This window comes from Pieris napi, chromosome 12 (genome assembly GCF_905475465.1).
Source record: "Pieris napi chromosome 12, ilPieNapi1.2, whole genome shotgun sequence".
Classification (NCBI taxonomy): domain Eukaryota; kingdom Metazoa; phylum Arthropoda; class Insecta; order Lepidoptera; family Pieridae; genus Pieris; species Pieris napi.
The window spans coordinates 4,407,077-4,430,546 of record NC_062245.1 but is presented as its reverse complement, the minus strand read 5'-3'; the positions used below and the strand labels follow the sequence as shown (position 1 = coordinate 4,430,546).

At 33.3% G+C, this 23,470-nt stretch overlaps 3 protein-coding genes across 4 annotated transcripts in view; 2 read left to right on the top strand and 1 right to left on the bottom strand.

Moving 5' to 3' along the window:
• LOC125054317 (neuropeptide F receptor) overlaps positions 1–23,470 on the top strand; it is a 46,051-nt gene that overhangs the window by 9,088 nt on the left and 13,493 nt on the right. The window contains exon 2 of the mRNA XM_047656120.1: positions 22,581–22,787. Within this exon, the coding sequence (XP_047512076.1) occupies positions 22,581–22,787 (207 nt within the window). The remainder of the gene's footprint in view (positions 1–22,580; positions 22,788–23,470) is intronic.
• On the top strand, positions 3,226–5,003 carry LOC125054318 (putative nuclease HARBI1). Its single transcript, XM_047656121.1, has 2 exons — positions 3,226–3,807; positions 4,187–5,003. The coding sequence occupies exons 1-2, from the start codon at positions 3,505–3,507 to the stop codon at positions 4,967–4,969; spliced, it is 1,086 nt and encodes a 361-aa protein (XP_047512077.1). The 5' UTR covers positions 3,226–3,504; the 3' UTR covers positions 4,970–5,003.
• Positions 5,004–6,927, bottom strand: LOC125054319 (myb/SANT-like DNA-binding domain-containing protein 3). Of its 2 annotated transcripts, none has more exons than XR_007117695.1 (3): positions 6,057–6,927; positions 5,627–5,859; positions 5,004–5,412 (listed from the first exon to the last, which is right to left on the bottom strand). XR_007117695.1 is itself a non-coding variant. In XM_047656122.1 (3 exons), the coding sequence occupies exons 1-3, from the start codon at positions 6,234–6,236 to the stop codon at positions 5,018–5,020; spliced, it is 786 nt and encodes a 261-aa protein (XP_047512078.1). In that variant the 5' UTR covers positions 6,237–6,927; the 3' UTR covers positions 5,004–5,017. The 2 variants fall into 2 exon arrangements, 1 of the variants encoding a protein (XP_047512078.1); XM_047656122.1 differs by having other exon boundaries at positions 5,627–5,837.

The window sequence follows — 23,470 nt, the reverse complement described above, 5'->3', positions numbered from 1 at the left end:
CCACCTTTGAGGTAGTGTACTTAGCGCTTTTTTTTTTAATGTGGTTTCCCCGGTAGGCCTATTCCACTGATCTTTTATGATTCTGTTTAATTTGAAACTATTGAATAACTGTAGATATTGACAAGGGTTGAAAATGATGAAAGGGTGTAAATTACAAAAAATAAGAAAATTTATCCGTCTGAATCTAAATCATCATTATTTTCTGCTTTCTCTTGTTCTTGTTCTTCTTCTCTTCCTTTTCCTTCTTCTCCTTCTTCGTCTTCTTCTTTATGTACTTCATTCTGGGTGTTAATACTTTGTCCCAATAATGACACATCGCATGTCTCTTCGTCAACATCAAATGAATCTTCAATTGTTGGCAATTCAACATTGGAGCATGACCGGCCTTGACAGTTTGTACATGCTACAGAACAAAACAGTCCAACTTTTTTGCAACCACATTTAGCACTACATCCCTTTTTACAGTTGCAAAAAATGGTGTATAGTAGTTTTTCTGGTGCAGGTGGAAGTAAAGTTTGGCTCTAATGAATTGTCGACCAACTTCCAACCCCAGTCTTTTGGGTCTAACTGATTACCAAGCCACACTTGAACTTGGTAATATACCCGAAAAAGATGTTGATGAGCAGCCGCTGAGGTTCGAGGAAGACATGCTAACTGCACTTGTTTTTTATTTCGAGTATTTTTTCGAAACATGCATATCTGAATTTATCTAAGCACGTAATTTTTTTAGGAGCTCTATACATAGCGAGAAGAAAGCGAATTCCGTTGGTGATAACTTCTTGTTGTTGTTAGAGCGATATTTTTGCTTGTATTACGGCTTCAGTGGTGTACTTGGTGATACATGGTGTACATATTATGTCGATTACAACTCTTTCAACTTTTTGAATCGTGATATCTCAAAAACGGTGGCTCTTAGGAAAAAAAGTATTTAGACATTTTTTATAGATAATTATCTGATCTACAATTTTTGTCTCAACTAATTTTATGATAAAACTTACCATTTTGCTGAAAATCGCGAAAAACCCATTTTTGTGATCTTTGAGCCGGAGTAAATTTTTTTGCACGTGCCGGATCGATGAGGACTTTTCACATTTCCTTTATAATAGTGTATTGAGCAATCCTACCAATATTCAGCCAAGTGCGAATTATTGTAACCTTACCCCTATTTTTTAGTCTAATTTGACCGGATTATAAGTATATTATAAAAGCAAGGATTAATTCTCTCTACACTGATTTAAGGTTGCAATCATTACGCAGACAAAGAATTTAAACAACCTGAATATCCTTTTTTTTTTTAAATTTCTTATAGAACATAAAGATGTAGCGTATATTATTATTATTAAGGTATACAACACACATTCAACACCTGTTTAAGGTTCAGAGAAACTTTATGAATTCGGAGTAATTTTAGCATAAATTTTGTCAGCGACAACCCTATAAAAATCTCAAATTTTGTTATCAAGCATTAAACTTCTCATAAAGTTCGTTTCTGTTTCGTATCAGTTTTATTCACGGCAATAGACAAGAGGAAATAGCTTTGGTTTGGCGTTTTTATTTCGACGAAAGGTCAAAGGTAACCCTTGCTTCTAAAACATAAAAGCAATTTTAGATATTTTTATTAGCTAAGGACAAAATTGTATTCCGTTATAATTTTAAACCCATTCCTTCCTAAAGGTCTGGGGTACATAATGATTTGGAGCAAATGTGTTTACCGTTGTGGGTTGACCCGCAAGCTCTTATGTCCCCATTGTATTATTTTGTAAAATCTTTTACCCAAATTATACTTGTCGTATATGAAAATATAACTCGTGGTTGTTACGACTCATATATACATACAATAACCACGCCTTCTTTTGCATCGATATCGGATATTCGATTTTACGCAGTATCAATCGCTTAAGCCTTTAAGAATGCGATTAGCTCCGATGCCAAACGCAGACTCATAGTTATGTAAAACCAATAAGTTACCTGCAACTATGAAGCATATTCAATGCGAACCTTTATATAATAAGTTCTGAATGAATTTATCGTCTTGACTTTTCTATCAATATAATCTGTGAATATGTGAATGGATTTATTTAATAGCTCTACTTGAAAGAAGAACCTATCATCGTAATTTATGTATGCAGTGATTTCGTTCGCGTTTATGTTAATTTAGCAATTTTTCATTCAAACCACCCCCTCTTTATTAAAAAAAACCTATTGCCATCTTGAAGCTTCAATTTATTAACTCAATTTCGTTTTTTTTTTAAAGAACAGGACTCAAACCTGATGTTAAGTGATACCGCCGCCTATAGGCACTCACTGCCAAGTGAGCGCAAATGCGTCGCCGGCCTATTAGGATTTTATTATTAAGAACATTTAATAACAGCAAATATTGATGAGCTTTGCTGTTTCCGCCCTTAAGCAGTATTTTCCTACACAAACAAATACATATATTGGGTAAGGCGGGAAAAAACACAGAATATTTTTTATGTTTTGCCAAAGCTAACCTTCCTCGCTTATTCTTTGATATTTCCTCATTTTTGTTTATCCTATAGATCGAGATTTATTTGCGATTCTAAACCCTGAAGTTGTGTGTTTGAACTTCAGCTGTGTACCATCAATCAGTTAATGTAAAGTAAAGCTTTTTGTCGTAAGGCCATTTCAGGCACAGATAGTCTGATCACCTATATAATAAAAATATTAGATTGAAAATATTCATAAATAAAAATATGTGAATAAGTCCAGAATACATCAATCATCTTAAAATATACACTATAGTATACCATCAACTGAGTTGGGAATTTCACACAATCTAAAAAAAAAAATAGACGGAGAATCGTTGATAATATCTTTCACTTTTAAGTATATATTAGTAATTAGTATTTCTGTGACATTGAATAAACACTACGGGTGAGATCTATAGTCCGCACTTGGACTTTGCTCAGACTTACCTTACGAAAAACTTTGCTTAGTGTACACTAAGGTTAAACTATGATTTCGTATTTATAGACATTTTAACGGTTAGATTAAGCTAAGCCCAAGCTAAGACAGCAAATGTCAAAATACAAATTGATGTTTCATTTCATGCAATACTTTGTTTATTATCCTTTAAAAAAGTAAACAATAACAAATATTTAAACATCTAAAACGGTACACATATATCTTCAATTTATTGTTATTTATGTATTTATTTATTTTATTATTGCAATAACTAGAAATTTACGAGTAACCTTAAGAAAATGTATTTAAAGATGGCAATAATTTTGTTACGTAGAACGGATCGCATTGTTTTGGCAACAGCAACAGAGAACTTGTATCAACAATTCAAAAGTTTCAACCGCTTTTTCACTTCTCTGTTTCTGTTTGTTTGAGCATATAAATATTTATTAAAACAACGACTGGCTTTGTGACTTGGACCTGTACCGATCCCGTATACCTACTTAAGACCTACGCTTTCCTGAAGGACTGTGACGTTTTGTGTTTTGGCTTTGATACGAATTTTCAATATCGAAAGTGACAATGGAGAATATAGAGAGAGTTCTAACTTCAATAGAAAACATTGAAACGTTAGGAACTGCAGCCGATATGAATCCCCGTATGCCTAAGCTATATGTTCGGAACGAATACAACCAAAATCCTTTCGAGCTGTACAGTGAGAATGAATTTAAAAGAAGGTACCGTTTTTTTAAACACACGGTACTAAATGTGATCCTGCCACTGATAATTACAAACTTACAACCTTTTAATAACAGAGGATTGCCAATTCTACCGCAATTGCAAATACTTATTGCATTAAGGTTTTATGCAACTGGATGTTTTCAGGTAATATTGTGGTCATAAATATGTATTGTTTTTCGATTTGATATAGACAGTACTTTCAGATTGTCAGTCCAGTGGGCCAGAATGCGTCCCATGCTATTTTTGCTTGTTCTAGGTCACTATCGGACAAATTGTTATTGCCAGTTCACCTTACAGACAGCTATATTGGTATCCTTTGTTTTCTGACGGATCACCTCATTTCTAATTTGATCCTTCAGAGAAATACCAAGCATAGCTCTCCCCATTGCTCGCTTAACCAGTGTCAGTGATGTTTCTTCACCATGCATCATCATTGGCAGGACACACTGGTTGAAGACATTTGTCTTCTGACTTTCAGAAGCATAACATATATGTAACTAATAATTATTCCTTGAAATTACAGATGGTGTGTGGTGATTTGAACAGCATAAGCCAATCTTCAGTGTGCTTAATTGTAAATAAAGTTTCCGCAGAGTTGAGTAAATTACTTCCTAGATTTGTGAATTTTCCAAGAAATATGACCACAGTCAAAAGGAAGTTTGAAGAATTAGGAAAATCTAATACGCACCATGGCCTAAATAATATAATCGGAGCTATTGACTGTACCCACATTAAAATTAATAGACCCAGAGGTATCACCCACTCTGAAGCATACAGGAATAGAAAAGGGTATTTTTCTGTAAATGTGCAAGCTATAATAGGGCCTGATCTCGAAATATTTGATATAGTGACTAGGTGGCCTGGAAGTTCACACGACAGCAGGATATTTAGAAACAGCCAGGCGTATGCAAGACTGGTAAATGGTGAACTAGAAGGTGTTTTAGTAGGTGACAGCGGCTATCCAGCACTGAACTTCATGTTAACACCACTTTTGAATCCACAAACAAGAGCTGACAATAATTATAATTATTCTCAATTGAGAACTAGGAATATTGTTGAAAGGTTTTTCGGAGTGTGGAAAAAGAAATTTCCATGTTTGCAGAGAGGACTACGATCAAAATTGACAAATACCAGCAACATAATTATAGCTTGTGCTGTATTACATAATATAGGTATACAGAGAGGGGATGTTTATGACGATGGTGATCTTACTGATCAAACACCAGAAGTCGAACAACACAGAAACAATGAAAGATCTACTACAGGTCTAGCATTCCGGCAATCTGTGATTGCACAATTTAACTAGGTTGGTTTGGTAATAAAGAAAATTAAAACAAAAATTGTTTCATTTTAATCATTTATTTTCAGATTCTTTTTTAAACTGTAAAATTTCTAGTTCTAATTTATATTTATGTCGAAGAAATTCGATTTCTAACTGATTTTTTAGTTTCATGTGTTCCACTTCTATCTCAAATTTTTTTTTGTTGTTGTCTAACTCTTGCCACAGCAATTTTTTTTTAATATCCTCAAATGAAGTTTTATTTTTTCTGATCGCTGATGGTGTAGCTGATAGCTGAGAGGGTTCACTTTTAGTGGTGACCTCAACACTGGTTTCCGTTAACCCAGCTTCATCAGTCCAGTCCTGGCTTGTTCCCGGCTGAATTACAGATTCAAGTGTGGCCTCTATACTGGACACTCTTGCCCTCTTTGGTCTCCAGCTTTCACCGTCGTTGTCATAACCAGTACCAGCTATAAAAGTAAACAGTCAAATAAGTTATCATATAGGTATGTCTTTTATTGGTTAGAATAAGATAACATGCAGGTCAACTAATATACCTGTCCAGAAGTCTGGTAGGGGTGAGAACAGAGTGTTGTCACATACTTTGGGAGAGGCCTATGTTTAGCAGTGGATGTGAGTTGGTTGAAAATGATGAGGAATTATATCTTTGGGAAATGATCTTACCTTCTACTGTAGTTAATGTGTCACAGTCTATTGGCACATCTATTGATGGCATTATTTGTGGCATGACTGCAATCACTTGAGTGTCCATTGGCCCCATTTCAGGCGGTGCTGGTCCTCCTCCTGTCCTCTTCCTTTGGGCTTCAAGGGTTTTGGCATCCCTAGCTTTTGCCTTCATATTTTGCCACATCTTTTTTAATTGTTTAGAATCAGCCTAAAATCGAAAAAAAATTGTACTGAAATATAAAAGTTCATATGACAAACATGAAAATTTTATCAAACCAAAATTTACCACCAAGGTTACATTAGCATTGCTTTGGCTTTGGCTCATTCTATCCTTGTACCTAACTATACTCTAGTTATATATCTATCTTTGTAATTATCGTACAGCATATTGATATTTATAGATAGTGTATGTTGGTGGATTACTTACAGTATGTGACACGTTAGAGTTATTAAATTCTATTGCTAATTCTTCCCAAGCCTCGTGTTTCTTTTTTTGGGAAACGGCGTCCGTCTTCCTGTTCTCTAGAATGCCAATCTTTGACTGAACCAACTGTACAAGCAGTTGCCTCTCATATTCCGAGTAAGGCTTCTGTTTTTTTTTATCCATTTTTTGTGAGCGAGTCCGGTCCGAGTGAGAATAGCCGTGGTCAGTCGTTTAAGCAGGTACAAAATCCGTTGAGCAAGCAAGGTCGTCAGGTAATAAAAGGTAGAAGATTCAGGTAATCGAAAATAACGGTCAACGGATGTGAAGCGATTAGCGAGAGACGAAGTTGGTTTGCTTATATTATGTAGTTTGAATTTTGTTGTCAACATATGCCAGTGCTGCCAGATGACAGATACGATATCACACCAGTTATTTATAAGATCTCTCAAAAATGGGGTTGAACACTTATATAAATAATGTAAATAAACAACAATAGATACCATAATAATGTGTAATTATTTTATTTCATGCATTTCATAGGTATTTATCAAGATCATTTAAAATTTCTTTGAATTCAAATTCTATTTTTCCCAAAGTCTATGGAACTCTGATACCAAATGGCAACACCGTTCATTAAAAACCGACAAAAATAAAAAGTCCAGTAAAAGATATGATGGTAGAGCAAATTTTAGGCCATTATTTTTGTTAGGCTTATAGTCAAAGTTTTTGGTAAGTCGTCGATTTCGTGGACTTGAGATTAAGCTAAGCCAACACTAGGGAGGGATTCGCAGTTTGCTCTATAAATACCGACTGTGTCTTAGCTCGATAGTTAAGTCAGAGTAAAGTCCAAGTGCGGACTATAGATCTCACCCTACGATCGTGACAAAATCACACGATAACGAATTTGTAATAAAGTTATTTTCAGACCAGGAATTTATTTATTTTTATTTCATTTACAAAAGCTTGCCAACGGCACACTGATTGTTACATAAGACAAATAAAATACAAGATTTAATGTGACAAGCACTTATAGTCAAATAATACGAAGAGAAAAAAATACATCGATTCTTAAATTATAAAAACTAAAGGAAACTTGATTTTAAAGTGTGAGGGGAGCAACTAAGACATAGGGGCAGAGGGCGTTCATGTTCGGTCTTGAACTTCGTCTTTCCGGCTCTCTTTGCCTCATCTGCAACTGTACGTCACCAGGTTTGCTTGGGACGGCCAGGGTTCCACCTTCCTTGCGGGTTCTTATTAAATGCCTGCTACTTCTACCCTTTCCCAGGACCTTAGTAAGATTCCTCTGTATATATTAAAATGCATATGGATACTTTGCTATGTATGTTGTATGTATTATACGTATGTTGGTGGACCTCAAAATCAGTAAATGATATTAGAATGTATATATTTATGTAGTGATAATATTTATTTTTTTGTTTAAGAATAACTTTATTTCTCATAAGAATTGCATACATTATTCACTTACTGAGAAACAATATGTAAAACTAAGATTAACAATAATTAGAGCGCACAGGTGTACGTATATAAAATAACAAAAACAAAACAGCAACAAAAATGTGGGTAGACATGATAAACCATTATTATTAGTTATTACCTTTTTAACTGATTTAATGAAATAAACAGTAGGTTATCAATTTGAATTATAAGTCCTCAGTACCCTGAAGATTCTGGAGCAAAATTTCATAATTCCTTTTGCTTAAAAGATACAAATGTTTCTTAGTAAAGATTAAAACGATAATGTTAATTAGCTTCGTATAATTCTCTCTACAGTTAATTTACGCTTAGCAAATAAAAGAAAGAACAGAGAGACAGAACATAAATAGATCCAGACAAGCTTTAGATCTATTCAAAGACTAAAACATAAAACTCTGATTTGTTTGTATCTACGTCCACCTTACAGCGAAATCACTTGAAAGAATACAGTTTGTTAACAAAACATTGTCTTTGTTCAGAATATGAACCAACTTGTGTGTTTACATTTGCTAGCGGCATAGTCAAAGTACTTTTGTTAAACGACACTGTTTTAAGAAAGTGGCGCTATAAAACTTGTCTGTATCTTTTTTATGATCATTTATTTTTGTCTAATATGCAAGCCTAAATGCCGTTGACACTTTGGGTCTTAGGCATGCCAGCCGACGATGTTTTTACCGTACCAGCGAGTGTTAAATGGGCACAGATAGAAAGTTGTGCACAGTCGTAGTTCGAAACCTATGCTGAAGCCTCTAGGCAAACACTACTGTTAAAAGAAATTGAAGCTTAAGTGAATTAAACAGTTCACTTTAAACAAATTATGCTTTCCCAAAACGAATTTACAAAAAAGTGGAGAAAATGTGCTTTAAGTGGAATAAAATGAGAAGTGTTTGATTTCTTCATCATCAGAACCAATACGCGTTGACGCAATTGCAAACGTCCATTTCATCAATCCATGTAGGTATTGTCGAGAACAAAAAAGTTTTGAAATGTACCCGATAATATTGAAGCATATTATTGCTAGTGTATTAATTAGTATTTTGTTTTATTCCTGTATTCCTGTGTTTGATCTAGACTTCAATAATTTAAATATTCAATTTGTAAGGAAATTACTAATGCTTAGTTGAAAAGTTTCACAACAAAATTACGTTCTTAAAAAAATTGTTCTTAATGTATTTCATCTGGTAAAAGATTTTTCAAACGTTTTTACAGTATAAGGTATGGTAACGATGTTAGACGCATTGCTATATATACTACATTTATAAAAATAAGAAAGTACAATATGCGATACAGTTAGTCGCGAAATAACACAAAAAATAAATATACAATTTTGATGAAACGTGACACGCATTATGTAAATAGAGTAGGGACAAAAGGGATGGAAATTCCTGGGCAAATTGGTCTGCGGTGCTTAACAATTGTATTTTGCACGGGTATTTTCAGATTGTTTTCGGGCTTTTTAACTTGACACAGGTCTACTGGTTGCAAACTTTTTCAAAGTTGTTTTCCCTGATTTGGTCCGGTGAATATGTTAACTTGGTTAAATTCTGTTCAAAAAGTCCAGAAATATATTAGGTATTTAACTTAAATATATAAATAAACTAGCAGACCGGCCAAGCGTTGCTGTGGCTAAGGTTTTTGATATATTATATTACATAGTAGTAAACTATTCAAGGGAAACGGTAGGAGAACTAATGTGAAAGGTAGATAGCTTATGTGAAACGTTGGTACTTTTAACACAGCGCCATCTGTTAGAATTGTATCAAATCTAAGCTATCATATCTTTTAAGTTAGATCAAACTGCACACGGTGTGCAAATTTGATTGATATCGGTTCGGTAGTTTAGGAGTCCATAGCGGACAAACAACGTGACACGTAATTTATATATTATATTACGATAAACCAAAAAAATAAAAAGAAATATTAAATATATTTTACCTTTCCTGAATTGACTCCGTTTAATAATATATTTTAGTTATTATATTTTAAGTTTAGAATGTATAATAAATAATATAAATGTTTAACACAACTATTTTTACTACGAGAATTATATATTTTAAATTGTGTAATTATGTATTATAGACAATTAAATAAAAAAGGGGTTTTTCTGTTTCAATATACATATTTTTATTATTCTCATGCAAAAAAGTATGAAGTAAATAACTCTAAAACAATCACTTAAAACTCTACAGAATGTTCCTCTACTCTACAAAGTGAATACTCTTGCTTGAAAATAAGAATTACGCAAATAAGAATGTGTGTAATAGTCCTTGAACCAAAGGAACGTAAGATAAGCTTAAACTAACTATAAACTTTACCGCAATTTGAGAGAACCATTATCATAGTTTGAAACTACTCTACATCGACTTTAATACCCTCACATATAATTAGGGAGTATTTACAATATTCGCAACCTACATAGCAATAATAATAATTAATAATGGATAGATGGAATATTAAAACAAATTTAAAAAATGTGGCAGTGTACCTTTAATTTTATCGCAATAAAAAAGCATTTCTTGCTTTATTGCGATACTTATTCATTAAGCGACGAAAGCACCAGCTCTGGGACACCAGTACTATCTACCAGGCACCAACTTATATCTTTAATTAGCACCCGTGGACTTGAACTCCACGGCCCAAGAGTCTCTCCTCCAAAGGATCAAAATCAAAGTAGGAGACTAATTAATTAATAGGTCTTATTATGAATAAAACTAATTAAGTAAGGGAATGATTAATTAAATAAATCTTAAATTAAAAAAAAGTATTTCCTCCAACTTTAATTGATAACTTTGATTTGAGCCGTTTATTATTTTCCGCCTACTCAGCGGCCACGCCAGTTTTTGTGCTTGTCCGAAGTATCCGAATAGCAAAATACATGTTAGGTTTAGGTTTTTACCGGAATTAAAATCATGTTCTTCAGAGGAAAGAAAGGATTACGACAAAGCTAAGATAGCTGACGCCTTCAATCCAATACCAATCCCTGACCCCAAGATAGTGCATGTGTTTCGCTTAGGTAAACCGGCAGTCGTTATCCCCTCACAGCCACGTCCGATAAAAGTCGTCTTCGAGAATAAACGCGCCGCTACCGATATTTTAAAAAACAAGAGTAAAATTGGTAAACCCGTTAGAGTTTATTCAGATATGACCCCGTACCAAAGAGATCAGCTAAAAGGTCTGCGAGACGAACTTGCCCTAAGGATCGAAAAGGGTGAAAAAGATCTCACTATAAAATATGTAAACAACATACCAAAAATTACAACAATTACAAAAAACTAGCTTTACCTCATATAACCGAACTTATGAACGCAAGAAACAACAATAAAGGAAACTCCAAAAAACTGATGACGTCCAAAAAAATACATTTCATAATTAATAACTTCATTTCTCTTGACTTACAGTACTACAGATGGTACTTACTAAGCCGAGTATGCGCTGATCTGCGCCCTTACCTGTAACTGCCAAACGTATGCAAGTTCGATGTTGTTCTCTCAATATCTTTATTCTAATTAACTTTTTTCAAGTAAAGGTATCTCATTGATTGCGTTCATGTGATAAACTATAACAAAATATAACTAACCCTTATCTCGCTTGTTATTTCCAAAAGAGAATTTACTTAACTAGGGTTACGTTTAAAATGTCCGGTGGAAGTAGGTATTATATTCAATTCTGCTTAGCGGAGTTACTAATTATGAGACACAACGAGGTAATTAAAGTTTTCCTAACTTTAGAACGCGTTCATATTCACACGTAGAACACAAACAGTCGAGTATAACGAAATTATACCATCTAATACAGCCTGTACTTGTTTCGCACGTTGAATATTTGTTTAAAATAATGCCTATGTTAGTCAAGGCAATGCTGTATTTAAATGGTGAAATAATTTTGAGATATTGTAGTTTTTTAATACAAAATCTCTGAAAATCAATATATATCAATATATATATATCTTTATCTACGAATATCACGTGATTTTTACTTAAACCTCTTTTATGCAATTGTTCTTATATCTTTTTCGCATGGTGAAAGAAATGTTGTAAGGAAACCGACATGTTTCGAAATTAATATCGATGACATGCCATCAACCAACTTGTGACTTGTCCTAGCGTGGTGGGTTATAGTCTCATACCATTAATTGGAGGCCTGCAAACTGCAGTCCGCAACATCTGATTCCTAAACTCCTAAACTACTCTCAATCAGTTAGCATCATTTAATCATTATTTTAAAGTAAATTTACGATAACTGAGTCTTATATAACATTTTCAAGATCAAGTTCTGAATTTGATAATCTATATTGGACTTATTGACGTCGGGTAATGTATAACTTTATGAATTATGAAAGTAACTTAGTTATGAAACCGTTTTATTAAACGACAAAACTTATTGTACCAAGAAAGAAATAAAACGTATTATTAAGACTCATTAGGCCGTCGTAAAAGTTTAGGGTTGTTCCATATAGGATAATATTTTTAACGAATATATATACACGCTACAGACGAAAAAATAAAATCAAAGTCATAATGTGTTTGCTTCCTCCATCGCTTAAAGGCCGATTTACATTATCTTAGTGTTTAGGAGAGTGCTTTAGGATAGTACTTTAGTTGAAACATGTAAACGCTACTTGCTTTAGTAAACGCTACGCTAAAGAACTTGCCTTTCAAGTTGTACTAAAATACTCTCCTAAACACTAAGATAATGTAAATCGGCCTTTATACTCTGAACGTGCTAGCAACGTATCGAGCGCAAAAAGACAATACAGTAGCTACGGTCTCTATGTAGGTATCTACTGAATCGCAAACGTTGTTATTACATATTTAACTCGAATGTAGCGAGGATATCACGTCTGCATCTTCTACCGGATTTACCACGGAGTATTCAGAGGAGTTGTTCGAATGAATGCAAATGAGATTCATCATCGGACGTCGAGGCGAAATACGAAATTCCACCCGTATCACGTCGACGTCCGCCACAACTGACCTTTTTAAGGCAGGTTCTGCCGCGCACCAGCACTATGTGGAAACAGCTGCCCACTGAAGTACTTCCGAACCAATTCGACTAAGGGGTCCTTCAAGAAAACAGTGAACCTATTCAGGTGCGTGCCGGCCTGCAACGCACACGCGAGCCCATTGGCATTAAGAGTGTCCATGGGTATCATGCCGTGGCTCCCGCATGCATGGCTCCTGCCCGTTGTTCAAAAACAAAAATGTAACCTCCACCAAAATACTGCGCATAGGCACGCATGTCTTTAGGTGCATGCGTGGAATCCCTGCAGACTGGTTTCAGCAGCGATAAATTATTAACGTGCAAAGCTTACATTTAAGGTCGGTACTGATACCTTTAACCCTAGAAAGATAATCATGCGTAAAATTTACGCAAGAATTTGAATTAGTTGTAGGTCTAGGTTTAATGTTATTATATATACCTACACATATATTAGAATAATTAATACTGCAGATAATTTTTTCAACTCTTTTATTTGTATTTAAACAAAAAGAAAACTTTAAACGTAGTCCGCTACTTCACTGTCGGTGTCCTCACACGGAAGCCCGTCATCACTTTGCATAAGAGCGGCCAGGATTTCGTCTTCGTTTAAATTGGTACTCCCCATTGTGATATATATTTGCCTCAATATCTTTAAAAATTAAATTATAATATTAGTTATGATATAAAGTATTAAAAGTTACGAAACACAATAAAACTGTCATATAAGCCAAAATCATAAAAGTCACGATAAAGATAATCATGCGTAATTTTGACTCACGCGGTCGTTATTTTTCAAAATCGGTGGCACTTACCTTATTGACACTTACGTCACGCGGCAGCTCCCAACGACGAATGAGATGTCCTAAACGCACAGCTATGGATTCGCGCTAATTAGAAAGAGAGAGCAATTATTCGAAAACGCATGCGTAAATTTTACGCAGACTATCTTTCCAGGGTTAAAGAATATGTTTTGACAAGTTCGTAGCACGTACATAGTATGAAACGTTGATAGACTCTTTTAATTTTGTCCATCGGCTAGATACATAATGTTGGCATGAATTTTTTTTCGGATAAGTATGTGGACATCACAAGGTTGAATTAAAGAATATAAAAAAGAGAAAATAAGTTGGAAATTGTCAATAAAACCGTTATTAATTAACTACTAGATGGCAACCCTATTTAACAAATTGTCATCATCATCGAGGCCAACCAAGCCTTAGAATTCTGATGACATTGTTAGAGCTTGTTAAATTACTCCATACAAATGTTTTGGAAATGGATCATATCTCCGATAGAAAATTCATTCTTCAGTCAGTTGTAACATAAATTCGCTCGTGGAACAAAATATATTATAACGTCTTATTTCATGTACAAACATTATTTTGATTAGTTGAAATATTGTTAATAAAGGTTATTTTATATATTTGTTACTTTTAGTGTCTTAAAAACTAACTATCATCCATATCTATAGGTCACAAAATATATTACTCCATTAATAGAGAATCTTATTTTTTGTGTTTAATTCAAACTGATTCTTTCGCCGTTTTTCGCCGACATTGTTAATTTGACGGCCGTATTTTATGGGAATCAAACCATAACTTCGTATTATATTCAGATTCAAATTCTCTACCTAGATACTTACACAATGCTTAATTATTTATTACTAAAACTAAAACACAAAAGATAAAACAATTGCTAGATAAGTCTATTACTGAGTGTTTATTATGATAATTAAATCGATTTAGAAAGGCGTGGCCTTTAAAGGTATTTGTACCTAAAACTAAATTAAACAGAAAACGTGCAATAAAAAATAGAGAGACGTGATCTCCAAGCAATTGAGTTACTTTGTGTAATTTATATTTGAGCTCCTAGAAGTAAATTAAATGTTGAAAGCATTTTCATTTCTTCTACATTGATTAAGTCTCGTATCAATCTTCAGCATACCAATGATTGTTATCCTTTATACAATTTTAACAGTTTCAAATAAACCCGCAATTTACAATTCGGAGAGTTTTATGAAAAGGGCAACGTCCTTGGAGTATATGGGCAGCGAAAGCAGACAGTTTCGTAGGCTCGATTCAAAATATGTTCAAGCATAACTCCTTCATCCATCAACTGCCCTGCGATTCTGTAACTCACTTTTCGAACTCACACAGCGGTTTTCGCATCGGCGGTCGCTCTCAAATCGGTCGTGAAGCAGTAATTTTATGATTTGGCATTCTGATAAACAATAAACTACAAGCTCCCACCTTTTCGAACTCACGAAAAGTGAGTTACAGGATCGCAGGGCAGATCTAAATGAATGTATAGTAAAATTATACGTCTCAATTGCGAAAGGAGCTCACAAAAGTAAGCCCGCTGCGAGTTGTCGCTCGTTCTCTAAAACCGATTTTGTCAAAATGAATAAATATGATAGTAATCTTGTTTTTATGGTGTAACAGCTATAGGTAAAACATTTCCTTAATACCAATCTTAAAAGCGTTCTTTGAAGAATTTGTGTACTCTACGTTCCTGAGATTCGCTTTGATATCTCAAATTTATGGGCACCAGATGCTTTGTGAATATCGTTTCGTCAAAGCCATTTATGTGAAGGACGGCGCATTTTATGTGAAAAATTCTATATTAAGTGTGTATAAAGAATATGAGAGACAAAAAATGTTTTGTATCTCTCTCATTCGACTTAAAGCAGCAGTATTTTTTACATTCAATAAGTATAGTACTACAAACAAAAAGGTTATAACAGGGTTATCAGCAGGACTACAATTGCTTCTATAGCATATTCCAAGATCCCAATCAAAGTTTACCTGCGATTACTTTACTATGTTTTTTGGGATCACAGATCTTAGACTATATTATGTATCATCATAGAATTTTGTTTCTTTATCGAAAGGCCTGATTTTATCGTAAGATCCAGCCAGCCAGTGAGCCAAGCCACTTTTAATAATAATAAATTTTTGATTTGTATTAAATATTAAATTGGTATAAATATTTTCATGAGTATAAAGGTTATTATACAGTACTAGTAGGTATCTTTATTTTATATAATTTATCTCTACCCCATTTATCGCAGTTACACCCATTTGTCCGCGGTATCGCATAATATCCAGGTCCAACTAATTCTCTAGGGGTAGTTAAGTACTAAAACTTGCAAGTTTGTAACTTAGAAGCGGGAGAGATCTCTGCTTAATACGTAAGACCAGTTTTACTAGGCTTCATGGTTATTTTATTATTCCTACGTTCTGGAATATATTGATTTATACAATACTTACTTTTTAAGACCAGTTATAATAATCTATAATATAAAAATGAATCGCAAATTGTCTTGGTAAGCGCATAACTCAACAACGCCTGGACCAATTTGGCCAATTATTGAAGTGAAACTTCTTTATCGGGGTTGGAAAAAATTTTAGTGTAACATTTTTCGGTTACGCGTCACATGTTTCGGTTACGCGTCACATTTGACCGTTACGCGCGTCTTTTTCTCGTCCCTACCACGGTTGATTCGAAGAGATTCTAAACCATTAATAACAAAAATTTATAATAACTATAACAATGATACTAAAAATTATATTACAATTTATGAAATTCTGTAATAATCTTAGTGGTAATAAGGTAAAATGAAATAATTGTATTATTTGTATTCAAGTCTGTGATATTAAAAGCCTTTTGTTAAACTTTATCTAATTTAACTTTATTTAACCAATTTCTGTAAAGTTAGTTGCATATAGATAATTTTTCGAAAAATAAGGTCATAAAGAAGTTTCACTTCTAACGTGTGTACACTAGTACACGCACATTTTTTTTTTATAATATTCCTTGAAGTACGAGGATGGTTCTTACGGAGAGAAAAACTTAAAAAAATTGAGTGAAAAAGTCTAAAAACAACACTTTTCTATATTCCCATACAAAATATTCGTAATAATACTTAAAAGTCAATTTGAACTTTAATACCATATCATAAAGTTCAAGTGTTAGTGGAAGGTAAATTTTTATTTTTGACATAATGTGTTTGTTGTCTTATCAACTTTCTTTTTTTATCTAACTAGGTAGTGTCCCGAATAGCAGAATAACTATTTAAAAAAAATAAAGAATCGACTGTTAGACGGTACGATGTTCGCCAGGCCAGCTAGTGTTATATAAACGCTTATAACTGCCAACTGTCAGCGCAAAGCAAAAGAGAAGAAAGTAGCCATTAATTAATTAAACTTAAGAACTTTTAAACGATTATTTATAAGATACGGGATGAAAATATTTTTACTTATAAAATATTCATAGATAAGTAGATTTAATGTAGATATTAGACAAGCACAGATTAAAATTTGTTTCTAGTTCCAATTTCAAAAATATTATGCAACAAAACCATTATTAATAAAGTCACTTATAATATTGTTTTTACATTGATTTCTCATTAGAATCCGCATATAATAGAAGAAAACCAAAAATAACCGACATACGGTATTTATAAATTTATTTTAGTTATCAAAATTGCAGAAATCGACAAAATGACTTTTAAAACCTATACGTATAATGGAAGCCAACTGCGTCAACAAACAGTGTTCAATGAACACTTGAAGTGAAGTATCGCCCCAATTTAGTAACGATATTAGTGCCATATTCGATTAATGGCCCTATCATTTTCCTCATTAAACAGCGTGAAATATCGTACCTATCTCTCAATGATTCAGTGCCAAAACTTGAGGAGTATTCCCTAATAACGGCTTAGGGTTTTCAAATTGTCTGTGAGACATATTAACCATTAGTTATCATGAGTTTAGTATAATAATATTAAACATTAGTTAATATGTATCATAGGTAACATAATATTCACTAAGCACGCAACAGTACAATAGCAATATGTTGTGTTTAATTGTGCTTTAATAACTACCTTAAGTTATTATACGTAATTACATGCTAGGAGTGATAATATTGTGTTCATGGGAGACAAATGAGAACTTTCATTGAAACGGTGGATTTTTTTTGAAGAGAAAATTCTTTAGGCGCATGAGGGTAACATTTTTACAGATGAAACGCAATAATAATTAGCGTCACGAAGATGTGCAGCGTTTTTGTCGAAGAAAGGAGAGGGAGCGATTGATACCGATTGAGAGAGAGTGAGAAGAGCGAATTACCTTACAGAAATGCTATTTTTAAAATTAAAATTTCGTAAAGAGAACTTATGAAGTATTAGTATTTTATATTTTATGCAAAATAATTTATTTAAATCTCAAATGACGAACTGTATTTTTTTTTAATAGAACGGGGGGCAAACGGGCTGGAGGCTCACCTGATGTTAAGTGATACCCATGGACACTCTCAATGCCAGAGGGCTCGCGAGTGCGTTGCCGGCCTTTTAAGAATTGGTATGCTCTTTTCTTGAAGGACCCTAAGTCGAATTGGTTCGGAAATACTTCAAATTAAATTGCCACGTGTTTTTACTATCGAAGAAATAAATTAAAAATATTAAATTTATAATTTGTACCAATTTTCGACACTTAATATTTTCATGACAATTAAACTCATTAAACTCATAAAATATCTTCCTTTTTCCCTCCCATGTAGCCTCGGAAATCTAAACTTTTAGATTTGTATAAATATGAACAAGACTTAAAAATTAGTTTGCCAAAGAAATTTCACTTCTGACATGTGTTATTTTACGCACGCACTGTTTTTAAAAGGAGATTATATCTAATATATGAAATTTTCGTGTCGCGGTGTTTGTGGTTAAACTCCTCCGAAACGGCTTGAACGATTCTCATTTGTATATTGGGTATAACTGTGAATCGGACAACATCTATTTTTCATTCCCCTACATCTTAAGGGTTTACCCCTAAAAATTTTTTTTTTTTATGATACAGCATTAAAAAATACATACAACCCCAAATTTTCACCCCTCTACGATCAACCCCTATTTTTATTATAAATGATATACATGGCAAAACGACGTTTGCCGGATCAGCTAGTATTTATATAAAATATTTCAAAATAGAAATTGTATTTTAAAGAAATCACTGTAATTTGTATTTCTGCCACATCACAATATGATCACACATTTACTTAAAACCTTTTTTTATTCGTTTTTATTTCACTGAAATTCCGTTTTTTTCGTCGGACATCTGTCAGTACGAAGTAAAGCCTCTTAATGGACCGGCTTAATATGACTCATAGTGAAAGGTATGGTTTTAATTTAGATTGAAGTCATTCCTACGGATATGCAACTGGTCGCCTACTCTCTGGTTTCCAGCCTACAAGTTGATTTTTTGGGCGTTTTAAACACATACACACAGAACAATGTTTTGGTTACGTCAATGCAATCCGACTGTATGTTCTATACGGCGTTCTGATCCCGTGAAAATTTTACGCCAGAACAGCATGCATCCCTTTTGTGTTAAACTTATATAACTATTGAGACAATATTGTTACTAATACTGTGGACTTTTATCTGAATCAATAAATAAATTATAAAAATACATAATAGGGTATCGATTTCTCACGCCGCGCCGCACTCGACGGCGCGTAATAAATATGTCTAAAGGACATACCTTGGTCAAAAATAATTGCCACTTACACAAACGACAAAGTGTTTGCCCCAGACTTTCCGCTCCTTTTCTTTGCAGGTATCTTTTAAGTTATTAACGAAATTTGTTTTGATTAGAATTCAGCAACAAGAATTCAAACTTCAAAATTAAATTGCCAATTAAATTATATCAACTTTGTTGCCACGCTCCAAATTAAAAGTTTTCAGTTAATAAGAGAAAGTATTTTTATTGTAACGAAACGTAAGCTATATTGAAACATGTTCGTGCGTATAGTGAAATAAGTTTAGATATTCTACTATACGCCTATGTTTTAGACGTAAAGTGCTTAAAATAATTTCATTTGTTCTATATGTACGTTTATTATTTTGATTATTGTCTGTGTTTTGTGTGATCTTGAATGCTCTTTGGTGTGTATATGACCATTAACTGGCACTTGACTTGGGTTGATCCCTCTTGCCTCGTTTCAACCCCGTAACCAACGAGCCGTATCAATTCAAATTTTCATCAGCATCACATTGATAGGAAGACTGGAAGTCTTCCAACAGCCCGCTTCACAAGACTTCTTTCGTTCAGAAAATTTCTTTTGCGAACTAGCGAGCTGTGGAATCTACTCCCGGGTGAGGTCTCCCCTAAAAGATACGATCTCTAACTGTTCAAAGTAAGAGTGTACTCCTACCTCAGGCCGGCAACGCACTTACTAAAGATGGGTGTCCATGTGCTGCGATGACTGCCCTTTATGGGCGTACCGTATTCAAAAAAAATTGTTTTTATACCAAACACGTCTTATGTCATGTATCAGACACAGTAAGTAACTATAAACAAAAAAAATATCGAAGAAATGATCTGTAATTTAAGGTTCGAAAATGGTTCAACTGTAATTGTATTACTATAATTATCTAAATAAATTAATTAATTACAGTAATTGTATTAAAACTATTTCGTTCTCAAACATAACTCTCAAGATATAATTGAATAAATAAGGAACATTTTCAGAAATAAAAACACCCTCTTCCGGTAAAACCTCACATAACAAAATAAAGTATCTAAGCGGTTCACCAATTTGCTTGATATGCGAAGTTAAAATTGAGAAAGTTACAAGTGTACTCAGAATATGGTAATCAGGCTGTTGAACGTCAAGATCCACTATGCAGGTATTTTTACCAGGTACCAACAACTAACCTATAGTATGTACTTCATTAATTAATTTTGAAAATGTGAAATAATATTTAAATTATAATTGGTTAAAATAAAGTAAATAATATTTGGTTAAATGCAGACCCAAAACCATGCAGAAATGTCGGCTTTCTTATACTGGAATAATACAAAAATAAACTAAACTAATTCTATTAATAATATTTTTTTATTACACCTCTGACATCAGTTGATATTTAGGAATGTACGATACACAAAACTTTGTGTTCTATTGTTCTACAGTCTGAAATGTTATTTACAAACGTAAATTAAAACTAAATTTGTTTTAAAAGTGTATTTCATAGTAACATAAACCCTTTAATATATACTTGAAGATGTGAATAAAGGTGTTATTCTAAATAAATATGCATGTAACATTTCTGACTTTGTGTGTAGGTATGGTCTGGCAATACACAACAGATTTAGACAATTCAATAATTACTACGATATCTTAAAAACTGTGACATGATTAAAATTTGAGGAACTTACATTTCGAAAGTATGTAGTTGCAAGGGAAATTTTAATTTCGGAATTGAGGAGTTTTTTAAATAAAATCATATTAGCCAGAGAATAGGTTACGCAAGGCAATGATGTGATAATCGAAGATCAAAGCATGGTGAATGTTTGCTTATAAATGTTTCATACCAGCGTATGAGTTGATTTGACTTTGCCCAATGTTATAAATGTCACAAATCAAATGACACTTTAAAGCGCCTTGCGCATAAACTATTATAATACTTTAATAAATAAATGTATTATATTTGTTTTAATTAACACTAAATATTAAAAATATACCAAAGTAACTTAAAAGTTCGCAAGGTTAAAAAAGGAACAACAGTGTTTTGTAAACTGAAAACCTTTTCAAGATACACGAAAAACATATGTTTTCAAAAATTTCTTCAGGCCATTTTTAATAAGTTTTGTATTGTAAGTAATTACGTAAAATTGTTCATATATTATTCTTTTTTTTTTGATGGCTCTGGCACGATTGTGCATATGCCAGCGTCAAGTATTGGATTTTTATAATTTGCGCTTGTCTTTTTTTTATAAATTCGACCGTGTCCTCCATGTACGGTTTAAGCACTCGCCCGGTACAACCCTCTCAAAGGCCGATAACAAATTTTAAATTAAATTAAAACGCCCTCGAACCGGGAATGGAACCCGGTACCCCTCACCTAGCTGCCACCTAATAAGACCGCTAGGCTATGAGACCCCCATATTATTCTTTTCTATCATTTTTGCGTAATGCCATGTCTCACTTTCAGGATTTTTTTTGAATTAAGAACCTTTTTGTGTTATCTAGGAAATGTCAACGTCACATACCACATATAAAGAAATGCACCACGTATAAAGTATAGCCTTTGCATACGTATAAATATAACTTTAACATTATCTGTGTTAAAAACGTAGAATCTACACGCATCGCTTATTGTACTCGTATATACAAAAAATACAGATTATTATTTCGTAGAATCGAGGGCGATATAGTGATTTTAAATGAAAGCTGGACAGCTAAAGAACGAATTTAGATTCTGGCTTTAAAAATGTCAATTCGTGTACTCGTAAACATCGAGTATAAACGTAAAAACGTCTACAGTTCGAGGTTTTACGCAAAACGGAGATGGAAACGTAAATATTTTGGGCACGATTGAATCTTTAGTGTTTTTTATTTTCTGTTCTATTTTTATAAAATAAATGTTTTGATTGATTCAACGAAGTAATGTATGTGAAGTCCGGGAACTTCTCTCTACTGCGCTCCGCCGTTAAGCGACATTTTTTTGTTGATCATTTTAATCTAAGATCTCAAGGACATAGTAGAGCAGCTCATGGCCATGTGTGGCCTTTTCAGGATCAATATTAAATGCGCCAAAACTTGTAATACAGGGTCACTTTTCGGTAGAGTAATTTTTTTTCCACAGTGGGGTCCGAAGTAAACATCTATCAAACATCAAGTCATCAGTACCAATCTAGTGGATATTATGAAAAAGATACAGGATGTAGATATTTTCGAATTTTAATAAGAATTAGTAGAAAAAGTCAATTTTCTTATAAAAATGCAAAATAAATTATAACTCTGCAGGGGTTGATCTTAGAGACCTCCCGTAGAAAATTTTTTTGAAGCTGATGACCTCACGACTTTTTGACCAACCTGTATATAATGCGTTACTAAGCCTGAAAACTTTCTAAATTATGAGTTTTGCGTATGTAGAGGCAATACCAATTAGATTATTTTTTGGTAACTAAACAAGAAGAAAAGTACTACATAACATCTTATCACATACATCTTTATTAGTGCACATATGCAATCTATATTTCTTTGTTTCAGGCCGTAGATAACAGCATGAATTTTACCCTAAATGCATCAGCAAAATGGTTAATCCAGGCGTCGCTGGGCGTTGAGGATCCTAACACTCTTCTAGACAAATTTTCACAGAACAGAAAGGTCGATGACCCGACAAGATCTTTACTTCTTACATTTTATGGTATCCTGGTAGTTATCGGAGCTGTTGGAAATGCACTTGTTGTTCTATCTGTGAGTATTTATTATTTATTTACACTTAGGTTCAACTAATTTATTAAGGAACAGTCTGCTCCTAGCATAATGCTCAGCCAGGGCTTATTACAACCACAGCACACACACATTACGCAACTTGAAACGAACCGAAAGGGAAAAGGATTTTTTTTTGTTTTTTCTCATTAAAAAAAATTTTCTTTGATTATTGTTATTATATGTGTTTTTGTTCGTACCAAATACAAAAACATACATATATAAAAACAGGTTACATATAGCAGTATATTAACTAAAGGTATTGTCGTCGAAAGAGAAAACATACATTTTGGATTCTATGTCAAAAAGACTATGGTAGATTTTATGAAGAATTTAACAGTTTTTTAAAACCTTTACAAACCATACAATTTATATTAATAACTAATAGTAATGCGAATAATTCACAAATTAAAATTGGCATTAATATAATTAATGGTATTTTGTTTGATCCGTATCTACATTTTACTCAGCCTAGGAAGAACCAACTAAAATTTCGTAAACATTAGCTGTTGATAAAGTTGATCATCAGAAATCATATTTTATGAATATACCTAATAAGAAACAAATTAACTAGTTATAAATATAACTTTAGCCTTTATCTAGTTTTCTTTCTCTAACTCAAAAGCGTTCTTAACGTTATCTTTGATTTGCGCAATCGCTGATTTTAA

Bases quoted from the DNA above. Each gene is read 5' to 3' on its own strand.
- LOC125054318 (XM_047656121.1), top strand. From the start codon at position 3,505: ATGGAGAATATAGAGAGAGTTCTAACTTCAATAGAAAACATTGAAACG. The intron at 3,808-4,186 runs GTAATATTGTGG...TTGAAATTACAG, and splicing joins ATGCAACTGGATGTTTTCAG to ATGGTGTGTGGTGATTTGAA.
- LOC125054319 (XM_047656122.1), bottom strand. From the start codon at position 6,236: ATGGATAAAAAAAAACAGAAGCCTTACTCGGAATATGAGAGGCAACTG. The intron at 5,838-6,056 runs GTAAGTAATCCA...TTTCGATTTTAG, and splicing joins ACTCTAACGTGTCACATACT to GCTGATTCTAAACAATTAAA. The intron at 5,413-5,626 runs GTAAGATCATTT...TTACTTTTATAG, and splicing joins CACATTAACTACAGTAGAAG to CTGGTACTGGTTATGACAAC.